A 13,273-nucleotide genomic window follows, 5' to 3' on the forward strand; every position below is an offset into this window, starting at 1 on the left:
AAATACACCCGCCCCTATAAAAACATTTTTTTTTTCGTTGAAGTTTGTTTATACCCTGTACATAACTTTTTGCAACATTTATCCAGTATAAGTAGCAAGGTGACCCGTCCCTTCCCCCTAGTATAGCATGCTTTCCACCCGCCCTTGATCCTGTGACGCTCTAGGCCATGGTCTATGTGGCCTTGGCTTAAATCCGGCCCTGATTGTGCATAACATTATTTAAAATACACTTTGACACTTTTATATTATGTAATATATACAAAATATTGTATATACGGTGTCTATTTAATATTTTCACTCATCCTTACTTATTTACTATCAATATTACTTCTGTTGCTATTACTACTACTACTGTTGTATTACTACTGGTACTAGTATCATTATTAATACTGCTGCTATTGCTACCTTTATTATTATTACTGATACTACCGGTATGTTGTTAACTCCATAAAAACATGCCACATTTTTTTTCTTTTGAGAGTCTAACGATTGGTATAGTCACCCTTCATTCTCTGTTGTTTATTCCTAATGTAAATGGGATTTGGCATAGCCAAAGACTGGCAGCCTGGCACTACATAATTAGAGTTGCGAGAACAAGTACAGATACACACACAAGTGCTGGTCTCTATATAAGCTGTAGCGCCCAGGTATTTGTTCATAGTTTCTGTATGACGCAATGCATCCATCTCAGCAATTAATAATTCAGTTCCAGTACCTTCTTCTCCATCTGAGTGGCCTGATTACTTGTGGAAAATAACATGTTTAGACGATGCATCCGCATTCTTGTATGACCATGAAATTATTACTTGTTTATTATGCAAATGATCAGGTAATATCAACACAGATTTGTAAATATTTGTGTAGACATTTTGTGTTGAAAGAACTTGTAATAGAAATATGGATGCTGCAACTGCTGGCTTTTATTAGATATTGCTGGTGATAATAATAATAATCCTCTATAATAAAACCCCTGTGTCCCTGCGTCACGCTGTCCCTGTGTAGCTGGGTCCGTGCTTTTTGCTATGTGCGCATGTGCGCAGCACGGACCCAGCCTCACAGAGACAGCGGCATGTGAGCGGGCGGGCAGATGTGCCGCGTGTGAGCGGGCGGCCGGGTGTGCGCCAGCTGCACGAGTGGTGGACGCTCACGGCAGTTGGCGGGCGCGCTGCGGGTGGCGGGCGCGGCGAGAAACACAGACCTAGAGCCCGTTTTTAACGGGCTTAGATTTGCTAGTAATAATAATAATAATAGTTCTAATATTTGTATATGCTCTTTCTCCTGATGGACTCAAAGTGCTTGTGAGCTGCAGCCACTAAGGGTGGGCCTAGTCGGCCAACCTGCTGTGTTAGGGACTCTTGCCCAAGGACTCCGTACTGAGTAGGTACTGGCTTACTGAAAAGGAAGATCCAACTTTGGAACCCTGGCTCCTATGTTAGAGGCAGGGCCCTTAACCAGTACACTATCCAGATAAAAGTAGGATTTGGTTTTCAAATGTGCATACTGACTGATTATATATATATATACATACAGTGGGTTGCAAAAGTATTCGGCCCCCTTGAAGTTTTCCACATTTTGTCACATTACTGCCACAAACATGCATCAATTTTATTGGAATTCCACGTGAAAGACCAATGCAAAGTGGTGTACATGTGAGAAGTAGATCGAAAATCATACATCATTCCAAACATTTTTTACAAATAAATAACTGCAAAGTGGGGTGTGCGTAATTATTCGGCCCCGAGTCAATACTTTGTAGAACCACCTTTTGCTGCAATTACAGCTGCCAGTCTTTTAGGGTATGTCTCTACCAGCTTTGCACATCTAGAGACTGAAATCCTTGCCCATTCTTCTTTGCAAAACAGCTCCAGCTCAGTCAGATTAGATGGACAGCGTTTGTAAATAGCAGTTTTCAGATCTTGCCACAGATTCTCGATTGGATTTAGATCTGGACTTTGACTGGGCCATTCTAACACATAGATATGTTTTGTTTTAAACCATTCCATTGTTGCCCTGGCTTTATGTGTAGGGTCATTGTCCTGCTGGAAGGTGAACCTCTGCCCCAATCTCAAGTCTTTTGCATCTCCAAGAGGTTTTCTTCCAAGTTTGCCCTGTATTTGGCTCCATCCCTCTTCCCATCAACTCTGATCAGCTTCCCTGTCCCTGCTGAAGAGATGCACCCCCGAGCATGATGCTGCCACCACCATATTTGACAGTGGGGATGGTGTGTTCAGAGTGATGTGCAGTGTTAGTTTTCCGCCACACATAGCGTTTTGCATTTTGGCCAAAAAGTACCATTTTGGTCTCATCTGAACAGAGCACCTTCTTTCACATGGTTGCTGTGTCCCCCACATGGCTTGTGGCAAACTGCAAACAGGACGTCTTATGCTTTTCTGTTAACAATGGCTTTCTTCTTGCCACTCTTCCATAAAGGCCAACTTTGTACAGTGCATGACTAATAGTTGTCCTATGGACAGAGTCTCCCACCTGAGCTGTAGATCTCTGCAGCTTGTCCAGAGTCACCATGGGCCTCTTGACTGCATTTCTGATCAGCGCTCTCCTTGTTCGGCCTGTGAGTTTAGGTGGATGGCCTTGTCTTGGTAGGTTTACAGTTGTGCCATACTCCTTCCACTTCTGAATGATCACTTGAACAGTGCTCCGTGGGATGTTCAAGGCTTTGGAAATCTTTTTGTAGCCTAAGCCTGCTTTAAATTTCTCAATAACTTGATCCCTGACCTGTCTTGTGTGTTCTTTGGACTTCACGGTGTTGTTGCTCCCAATATTCTCTTAGACAACCTCTGAGGCCCTCACAGAGCAGCTGTATTTGTACTGACATTAGATTACACACAGGTGCACTCTATTTAGTCATTAGCACTCATCAGGCAATGTCTATAGGCAACTGACTGCACTCAGATCAAAGGGGGCCGAATAATTATGCACACACCACTTTGCAGTTATTTAGTTGTAAAAAATGTTTGGAATCATGTATGATTTTCGTTCCACTTCTCATGTGTACACCACTTTGTGTTGGTCTTTCATGTGGAATTCCAATAAAATTGATTCATGTTTGTGGCAGTAATATGACAAAATGTGGAAAACTTCAAGGGGGCCGAATACTTTTGCAACCCACTGCATATATATATATATATATATATATATATATATATATATATATATATATATATATATATATATATATATACAGAGGGGCTGCAGCACAAAACAGGAAAGCAGTGACAGGGGCTCTTGGTTACGCTTTAACGTGCTTAAGCTCACCAACTGCGCCAAAGTGTCCCCAATCTGGTGAGTCCTACTCTAACCAGCCAAAAATGCTAGTTTTTTTAATCAGCGTTCTAGTGGGAACCATACAGGGGAAGACTGGGACCTTTTGGCCTAGGGGAGACATAAACTACAGGCCAAAGCTCATGGCAGCCTCAGTCCAAATGGCGTCACACACGCTCCCCACATGCTATATGCCGATAGTCACATGGGGCGCCCATGCAGAAATACAGCAAGGACACTTGCAGGACAGCGTGACAGGTAAAGTATAAATGCACAGGCATCGGGGGTCACACAATATATTTAGGGGGAACAAATTTGAGATTTCCCAGGAACTCAGATTCAACCAATTTCCGCCTGAAATCTGGCAAATCGTCGATTAAGCATGCTTGTGGCAGCGCCGATTTTCATCCAATTCCATAGCAATTATTAAAACAGTTACTTGATCGCTGAGTCAACAGGTGGATGGCCACCTTAATTCCGCAAGGCTCACCCCACACACTTATGTCCAAAGAGGGACTGTCCCTTCAAAAATAGGGACTGTTGGGATCTATGATGGTGAGAGAGCAGACAGAGTTTTATTTCTATTGACCCTGCAGGCAAGCCTCTGCTCTGCATCTTGCGGTGTACATTTACCAGCTTACCCACCCTCTAATTGCTCTGTAATTGCACTTTTATTTCCCTCAGCCAGCCTCGTGCTTCACATTGCCTTATACAAAAACCTGAATGCACCAGCCCTAAATCATTAAATGAGAGGCAGCCTTGGGGGAAATCTCCCCCTTTCCCCCCTGGCCGGTCCTCCCCTGGAACCATACCAAAAGCCCAATGGTCAGCTAAATGGGAGAAAGGAAATTAAAAACACCTCACCTTCTACTAGCTACTGAGTGAACTCTGAGCTCCGCTCATTTATATGCTTAACTGTGCTAGAGGTGGGCGTGGTTATGCACGCTCACAGGGGAAAATAATATATACCAGGGGATGAGCAGCACAAACCAAATTATATGCAATACTATATGCACGCAGTCTGGAGACTGGGGATCTCCATGCGCAGAAGTTCACTAATGCGCAGAAGCTGGATGAAGTCCCCAGGTAAGTAAAGATTTTTTTCACCCTCACCTCGGAATTCCTTTAAAGCTGAATTATTGCAAATACCTTCTGTTTTAACGAGACACTGAAGCCTCCAAAAAACCTCAGTTTTTACTGCAGAATATTGTTCAGCATGAATGCCCTACCTGAAACGCTGCATCCCTGCGGCTAAACTCGCAATTAAAACCCCCGAAATCCCCGGGGGGGGGGGGATATTTTGGCAGCCCTTCCTTGTAGAGGCAGAGATTTGGGCTGTAGCTCTGCCTCTACTCCCATCAATCTGTGCTGATCGCCGCCTCTCCCCGCCCCTCTCAGTCTTCTTTTGCTGAGAGGGGCGGGGAGAGGCGGCGATCAGCACAGATTGACGCGCATGGAGGCAGAGATACACCCCAAAGCTCTACCTCCCCCGGACAGTAAAATACACAACTTTGAAAGTCATGGATTTTTGCCCTCGGATTTCAGGGGTTTTAATTGCGAGTTCAGCCGCGGGGATGCAGCGTTTTAGGAAGGGCATTCATGCTAAACAATATTCTGCTGTAAAAACTGAGTTTTGTGGAGGCTTCAGTGTCTCTTTAAGAAGGCAAAATTACATTTAGCATTGCTTTGAACACAGTAAGCACGCAGGAAGCACAATTATATTCTTTGATAATGTTTTATTAAAAAATAAAATTCGCCTCAAACAATCTTAAATATAGCATCCTCATAAACATGTTCTCACTTCTATATACAGGAGTACAAATATATATATATGTGTATTTATACTGATTAAACACAGAATGCTTAACATGTACAGTACTTTGGTGTTGTTGGTAACCTGCAGGCATAAGACCGCTCTACAGGACAGTGTTCATTCATATCAATTGACCTCTCTGGGTGGCCTGAGTACAGGCCAGCAATTGGACATAGCAGCAATTTTGTGCATGGCACAAAAATTCTACAGCTCAAGGAAGAAAAAAGTAAAGAACAGATCATCAAGTCAGAAAAACTCAACACAATTGGCTAAAAATGTTTGTAATTACCGGAGATTTCAGTTTTTTTTTCCTGTGGACTTCTATACAACACATGCTTAACTAAATACATGATATTCAGAGATATTGGCCCATATGCAATTCAGTTTTCTCCTAGGAGATCATTTTTCATCTTCTGTTTAAAAAAAAGTTTTTAACATTTTGCAATTGAAAAAGTACCAAAAAGTAGTTGAAAAAGTACTAACAAAATTAATTTGAGTACAGGTAGTCCTCGGTTAACGAACGAGATAGGGACTGCCCACTCGTTCTTAACCTGAATCTGTTCCTAAGTCAGGACTACCTGTTCTGGTCCGCTGAAATAGAAGAATATGGGCAGCGGAAGGTAAATAGAGGACTACTCACCTGATCCTCGGCGGGAGAGGGTGCCCTCGTGGTGCCCGGAAGGTCCGCAGCCCGTCCTCTCGCTTCCTCCACTGTTTCCTGGCGGCTCCTGGCTTCACATGCGGCGCATAATGACGTAATCAGGAAGAGCCCCCTAGCGCTTCCTAATTACGTCATTATGCGCTGCATGTGAAGCCAGGAGCCGCCAAGAAACAGTGGAGGAAGCGAGGGGACGGGCTGCGGACCTTCCGGGCACCACGAGGGCACCCTCTCCCGCCGAGGATCAGGTGAGTAGGCCTCTATTTACCTTCCGCTGCCCATATTCTCCTTTTTCAGCGGGCCAGAACAGGTAGTCCCTGGCGGGCGTGACGTCATGCGACGGGGCGGAGCTATGGTCGCGGCGTTCGTATCAGCGGGTCGTTCGTAAGTCGGGCGTTCGTAACCCGGGGACTACCTGTATTGCCTTGCTTGCTGGGGGTTTATTGAGAAGACCCCAAATGCAATTCACTTTTTCTCTTAAGTTTTCTCCTGGGTGATATTTTCACCACCTGTCATAAAAGGCCTTTTGAACCACCAGCAGGAAAGAAAATACTAAAAATAATTTTGACAATACTTTTTCATCAACTTTTAGGTACTTTTTAAATTGTGAAATGATTAAAAGTTATTTTAAAGAGAATATGAAAATTATCTCCTGGGCGAAAACTCAGGAGAAAGGGTTAATCCCATATGGGCAAAGGGCATTTCTCTTAGGAGATCATTTTTTATTTCATTTCTCTTTAAAATAACTAATCAGCCCTTTGCTATTGAAAAAGTACCAAAAATTGGTACTATTGAAAATGTACTATCAAAATTATTTTTATATTTTGTTGCTTGCTGGCGGCTTAAAAGGCCTTTTATTGACACGGAGCCATATGTAATTCACTTTTTTTCTCCAGAGTTTTCTCCTAGGTGCTATTTTCACATTTAGTAAATAAAATGCATTTTAAACCAAATACTCAAAATAATGTGGGCAGTACTTTTCGGTACTTTTTCCATTGCAAAGTTCTAAAAAGTTATTTTAAATAGAAGATGAAAAATGATCTCTTAGGAGGAAACTCAGTAGAAAAAGTGAATAGCATATGGGCCATGGCTCTAGATCATCTTTCAGACTTATATACACAGGAGATCTGTTCCCGCCTACATTAGTGCAAGCAGAGCTTTGTTTATTGCTATATGAACAATAAGCCGATTGGAACATAGCACAGAAATCTATGGCAACTCCTTTAGCTGTCAAAATGTTTTTATCTTTGTTCATTCACTCTTTTGATTCATACTCCCTTGCCTCACAGTTGGTGATCTCAGAGCTTCTTCCCACTGGTGAGGTGTTCCTTTGCTTCCCTATCTAATCCCTCTTCTCCCAGCACCAGCACCCAGTGCCTGAAACATGCCAGACTGAAAGATTTATTCAATGCCTTTGGCTCTGGCACTTTTATTTAAATTTTTTTAACCAGACTTCTTGATTCTGGAAGAATATAAGAGGTAAGAGTAGAACTCTAAAACCTTTTAAAATCTGTGTTTTTTTTCTGTTGTCTAATTCCCTGCTGGAAATAGAAAGCTGTATGAAATCCAGCATATCGCTGAAACAAGAATCCTGGCATATTTCCAGTCCTGGAAGTGAGAAGAGATCTAAAGGACAAAGATACTGATAGCAGAAAAAAGTGGCCAGGAGATGGCTCTGTGCTGAGGAAGAAACGGCCACTTGGTAGGCAGCTCTCTGGGTCATGTGATTAACTTGTCTAAAATGACTTGTTTGGAACAGCAGCATCAAATATGAAAATTCTGTGCGTAACGTTATAGTCCCCTATTTACCCTTACCAGAGACGGATTAAAGTTAAATCGGGCCCTAGACATGTAAGACCATTTGGTAAGATTTGGTGGGGGCTAGCATCATCTAGGCCCCTAGTCTCTCTCTTTGCCCTAGGCAACTTCCTAAGTTGCCTTGTGGATTATCCGACTCTGATCCTTAGGAACGATTAAAAAAGGTTGAATTGTGGCTTTATTTAAATGTAGTCAAAAGTCTGAGCTGAAGTCAGTAGTGCCATATATACTGCAATACTGATTATATCCCTATTTTAATGTAACACCCCCAACACTGCCATTGGCTGCAATGATGTGCGGTGAGGCCCCACGCCCTACATCTCAGCGCTCCAAAATGCTCCTAATTGGGCTTTTCTTTTCCCTTACTGCGCTATTCTGCATGGCACTGGTGTGAAATGGCGCTATGCATTTAATACAACAGTCTGTGAGGGTGTTGCCACAGAGCTTACATTGTGAATGGACTCTGAATGAGAGACACAGGGCTGAAGCAATACATTCCAACAGTATTCTGAAGAAAAACTTGACTCATGTAAAGTTTTTTCCTATTAAACGTTCTTCTGCTATAAAACAAGAGAACCATCACATTATACAATAGGGCAGGTCAAGATTACCAGCTCACATCAGTGAAGAAAAATCATCACTCATCCTTCTCCTTCCTTTGCACTGAGACAGGAAACTGAAGCTGGACAGGAAAACGTTTTGTCTGCTGCTTGTCAGTATTACTGCATATGCTTCAGACAAACAAATCCATTGGGATAACTTTACCTAAGTGTGATAAAAAATGACCATCAAGAAAGAAAAGCTAACTCACAAGTGTGAAGTAGATCCATTCATTCAATCAGCAAACATAGCAGCGCCCCCTCTCATTGTGTCCTATACATTCATTGTTACAGTGGCTCTGTACAATGAACAGGCTGCCTGGCACATCATTGCATTCCAGCGATTCTGGCGGTGTGGCTAGCTTACAGGGACAACAAGGGATAATTTGCATATTCAGCAGTGATGCATCCTGGGAGACCTCATAGGCTCACTCCAACATGAATTATCGCAAATTATTTCTGTTTTAAGAAGGCAAACTTTTGTTTTGCTAAACATTCATTGTGTGGGCCATTAGACACCGGGGAACTGTATAGGGGAGGGAGGAGAGCCACTAGACACCAGGGAACTGCATAGGAGTTGCATGGGGGGGGGGGACTAGAAACCTGTGAACTTTATGAGGGAGGAAGGTGGCCAGTAGACATTGAGGTTGGCCCGCGGCTAGGTTCCAGTGTACAATTTTGGCCCACATTGTATTTGAGTTTGACAACCCTGAGCAAGAGGAAGTGTATATTGCTTTCTTTGGCTACACTAACTGCATTGTGCTAAAGGGTTTCATTTTCTTCTGTGCTCGTCAACCATACGCTCTGTTGTCCTCTCTACATACATCTGACGCTCTGATGCAAAATACAAATGCTAAGGTGCAACATCAACTTAATAACAGCTTACCTACAACAAAGACATTAGTGTTCAGCTACACTACTACAAGGGCTCATATGGCTAAATAAAAGATCTAGATGTGCAAATAAAATCAGTGTTATGTACAATTATTTAATAACTAGTGGTCAGTTGACCAAGCTACAGTAACAGCCAGTGACATCTTGTCAACACAGCTGTGGCACATTGTTAGGGATCAAGAACATTTTTTTAAGTCTATGTTGAATTTTGATCAAGCACCATACAGAAAACTGTCTATCGAGACATAGACTGAGTTCAGGCTTTTGAACATTTCAGCCTCACCCTTCTTTCCTGCTGTATTTTTCTCCTTTTGAACAATAAGCTTTTAACTGAAGTCCATTCAATGGAAAGTGCCTTTGCTTTAGGAAGCTCTCTTCAAGTTTCCACCATCACATATATGCTATTTCATCTTCTGAGTTCGTAGGCACCTCGCCAGTTGTGGATCCTGGATGAAGGGTCCTGTACAAGGGTGGCGGTGTTCTTGGCACTTGGCAGTGTTGGGCCTGTGGCAACTGCAAAGCTGAGTTAAATGTAGGTGGATCTTCTTCTGTCAGGCAAGGGTTGTCATGACCAACCACTTCTGGGGCAGGCTGGTCAGAAGTTTGCCCGCTTCGCTTTTCTTTCTTAGTCTTCCACCATTTAACAAACTTCTGCCATTTCTGACGTAAGACCACCCAGAAGGAGTCCACAAGGAAAATCTCTATAATCTCCACAACGCAGACAATTGAGCAACTCATCCAAAGGCCCAGCTGACCTCCGAAGTTTGATAAAAGATTTGGAATCTGTGAAAAAAGATTAAGCTCAGTTAATAACAGAAGCATTCCAACAATCTGTGAAGACATTGACAACAAAGCTAACCGCTCATGTCTGGAAATAATCTCCCATGCTACGCCCCACACCTAAAGACCATGATCATGTTTAATTTAAAAGCTAGCCAGTCAGGTTTTGCGTTGACTCTCCAGTGTCCAAAGTATAAGAATATGGCTGGTGACCATGAGGAAGCCTCCTCATCTATGGACACTTTGATAACCTTTGCCTCAGTGGCGTAGGGATCATCGTAGCAGCCATGGCATCTGCTATGGTGCCCATAGCCAAGAGGGGCTCAGTGGCAAAGGCCAACAGCGATAATGGGGCCCACAGTGGATCCCCTGAGGTGCAGAGTAATGTGAGTGGAGCAAAGGAAAGAAGTTATCTATACTTGGATACCTAATACTAGGGGCCCCTTAGGCTATCTATACTGTAGGGCTATCTACTACTAGATGTCCCTCTGACTACTTATACTGGGGGGCTACCTAATACTGAGGTTAACTTTGTGCTACCTTTAGTGGGGAGCACTTCTGGCTAGCTAATACTGAGGGTACCTCTTGCTACCAATACTGAGATGTTGTGTTAAACTCTGGAGGGGCACTTCTTGCTACTTAAAACTTGTGTGTAAGGGAGGGGCACAAAGGTGCCTTATACTTTTTTTTGAGGCGAGCCCCAATCAAAACTTTGCTATGGGGCCCCATGGCCCCTAGCTACGCCCCTGCTTTGTCTCTGGGATTTTGACCATCTTTGTTAGAGACTGAGAAAAATCTACACTGTGCATCTCTTTGCTGTTTACCCGTAATCCACAGTGGCAGCCGAAGGACAGGTGTCACTACACAAGTGAGAACCTTGCCATGCTCCTAGAGAGAGATGATTTGTTGGCCAAAAATATCAAATTTAAATCATTCTACCATTAGCCAAGACGCTCTGCAGGCATGAGTAATAAAATATTCGGTCACCCTCGGGGCAGAGTAAGCTTGCAGCAGAAGTTCCTTAGTAACAAGAGCTTATTTGTTTATCTGAGTATATAGAAGTTCTCGGTGTAAACTGTACAAACAACTCTCCATGAAAGGGTCATTTATAGGCAATATTTAGTTGAAATTCAGCGGGCTTGGTCAGCCACTTATAGCCTGTAGATTTCCACTAACAGGCAATAGGGGTGCCATTACCTCTAAAAACAGGAGCCACTAAACTCCCACTAAGGCTGTGACAAATGTGGCCACAGTGAAATGCAGCATAGAAGGAATTTAAGAACCCATGTACACCTAGTAGTCTAAGGACAGGTTCAAACAGGTGGCTGAACTGTTACTGTACGTTTCATCTTACCAATGACCTACGGTTTTCTACTACTTCAGTTGCTACACATGAAACAAGGTAGGGGGAAGGGGTATCCACATGGGTGGGCCAATTAAAAACTGATGCATGCAATGTCTGGTTTGCATTTAGTGTTCAACTAAATTCTGCTAAATTACTGCAGTATTACTACTTCCATCCACCACTAGCTTCCTGTGAACTGTGCAAACATGACAGTGTCATAGAAGTGACAATGACTCAACTAACATTTTACGACCCTTGTAAACCTAATTATATAAATATTTACTTTCCACCATCTCCCAAGAAAGTGGTTTATCAGTTGTGATCAGAGTGAGTCTAAAGGGGCCGATACACCTAATGATTTTCCCGCCGATATCTGTGAAATCGTTGCGCAAATGCTGACAAAACGATCGATTTCCGTCCGAAATCAATCGTTCCCGTCGATTCCCGTCGATCCGTCCATGTGGAAGATTTTGCTCGATCGCCGGCGGGTCGGGAGTGCGTCGATAGCGGCGTTCGAATGCCTGACAACTGACGCTAGCTGCAATACATTATCTGTTCCGCCGGCGCGTGTCCCCACTCTATCCGCTGTCTTCATCTCCGCGCTGGGCTCCGAGTCCGACTGGCCTCACTAAACTTCCTGTCCCGGCAGAAAGTTTAAACAGTAGGGTGCCCTCTACTGTTCCCCGGACAGGAAGTTCAGTGAAGCCAGCTGGACTCAGAGCCCAGCGCGGAGAAGAAGACAGTGAAGACCGGGGGACTCGCACCGGCGGAGCAGGTAATGTATAGCTGGCGGGGGGGGGGGGGGGGGGGGGCGTGTCACAGATGGTGAATCGATTTCATACTGAAATTGATTTACAATCTGTTTGCAGTAAAGGCAGCCATACAATCCCTCTCTGATCAGATTCGATCAGAGAGGGATCTATCTGTTGGTTGATCTGATGGCAAAACGACCAGTGTATGGCTACCTTAGAAAGAGCAGACATATTGCTATCACAGGAAACTTCTGAAATGACAGACCTAGTAATAGCATAACCGAGTAAAGTTTTAGTTAGATGTTACGTTAAATGTTTAGGATTCCACTCACAGAAGCTTGTAAGATGCACTTTACTTACATTAGTGGCTGGGCTTTCATCTATGGTTCTAAGGTTCAGGTCTTGGTAAAATATATCCAGGTTTGCCAGGTCATACCTTCAAAGAAAAATAAAAAGAAGCCATTGAAATGTCTGTAGGGGAAAAAGTTGACTTCACAGTTTCAATACACAGGCCACTAATGGAGACAACTGTCCTCTAATTAATGGACATTCTAAAAATTACAGGATGAAAATGACTTACTGTTAAAGAGTACCTGAAGTGACATGTAACATAATGAGATAAACATGTATATACTGTCCCCACACTGTAGCCTAACTCACACTGCTTACTAACTAGAGGTCATGAAACTCCTGCATGGCAAAAATTATGGATTACAAGAAAGTCCCTTTTAGAATTAGGACTGTAAATAATATTGTTTATCTTATAAGTTTATTTTTATTATTTATAACTAAGCTATGTTCCTTTTTTTCTGCCTTAAGGAATGAAACATTTAGGTATGTAAGTACAGTAGCAGTTTCTCTCCAGTCAAACTATATTGTAATCTTCACTGATGAAGAGTAAACATGCTTTCCTGGAAGAGAATAGCTGCAGGGGATAGATAAAAAAAGTCAATAGTTCATATATTTTAGCTCTGGGACACTTTCAAGATTGAGTCATTGTGCATAAACAATAAAACATTAAATCTACTTTTTACGTTTTACACATAAAATAAAACTGTGGAATATCTAAAAAAAGGTCATTTTTAGGACTAGGAGGATTTATAATTGTTTATCTCGCCAGTGTATTTTTACCTTCACTTGTAGTAGTATGTAGTTTTCCCATCTACTTAAATTTTATTTGATCTTTAATTTTTTTCTAAGGTGTATATTTTATTTTGACATGGATTGAGGGTAGGGATTTGACATCATGACAGGACAAGACAAGACCCAAAACATTTGTATTGCGCTTTTCTCCTGGCGGACTCAAAGTGCCAGAGCTGCAGCCACTAGGGCTTG

At 42.8% G+C, this 13,273-nt stretch overlaps 1 protein-coding gene across 6 annotated transcripts in view; it reads right to left on the reverse strand.

Moving 5' to 3' along the window:
* Window positions 1-6,049: 6,049 nt before the first annotated feature.
* Window positions 6,050-13,273, reverse strand: part of SCNN1G (sodium channel epithelial 1 subunit gamma) — a 63,896-nt gene continuing 56,672 nt past the window's right edge. For all 6 annotated transcript variants that reach the window (XM_068244454.1, XM_068244450.1, XM_068244451.1 and 3 more), the window contains 2 exons: window positions 12,299-12,374; window positions 6,050-9,844 (listed from right to left, as the gene is read on the reverse strand). In XM_068244454.1, coding sequence (XP_068100555.1) covers window positions 9,452-9,844; window positions 12,299-12,374 — 469 coding nt within the window. In that variant the 3' untranslated portion in view covers window positions 6,050-9,451. The remainder of the gene's footprint in view (window positions 9,845-12,298; window positions 12,375-13,273) is intronic.

The sequence above is a fragment of the Hyperolius riggenbachi genome, chromosome 7, assembly GCF_040937935.1.
Source record: "Hyperolius riggenbachi isolate aHypRig1 chromosome 7, aHypRig1.pri, whole genome shotgun sequence".
Taxonomy (NCBI): domain Eukaryota; kingdom Metazoa; phylum Chordata; class Amphibia; order Anura; family Hyperoliidae; genus Hyperolius; species Hyperolius riggenbachi.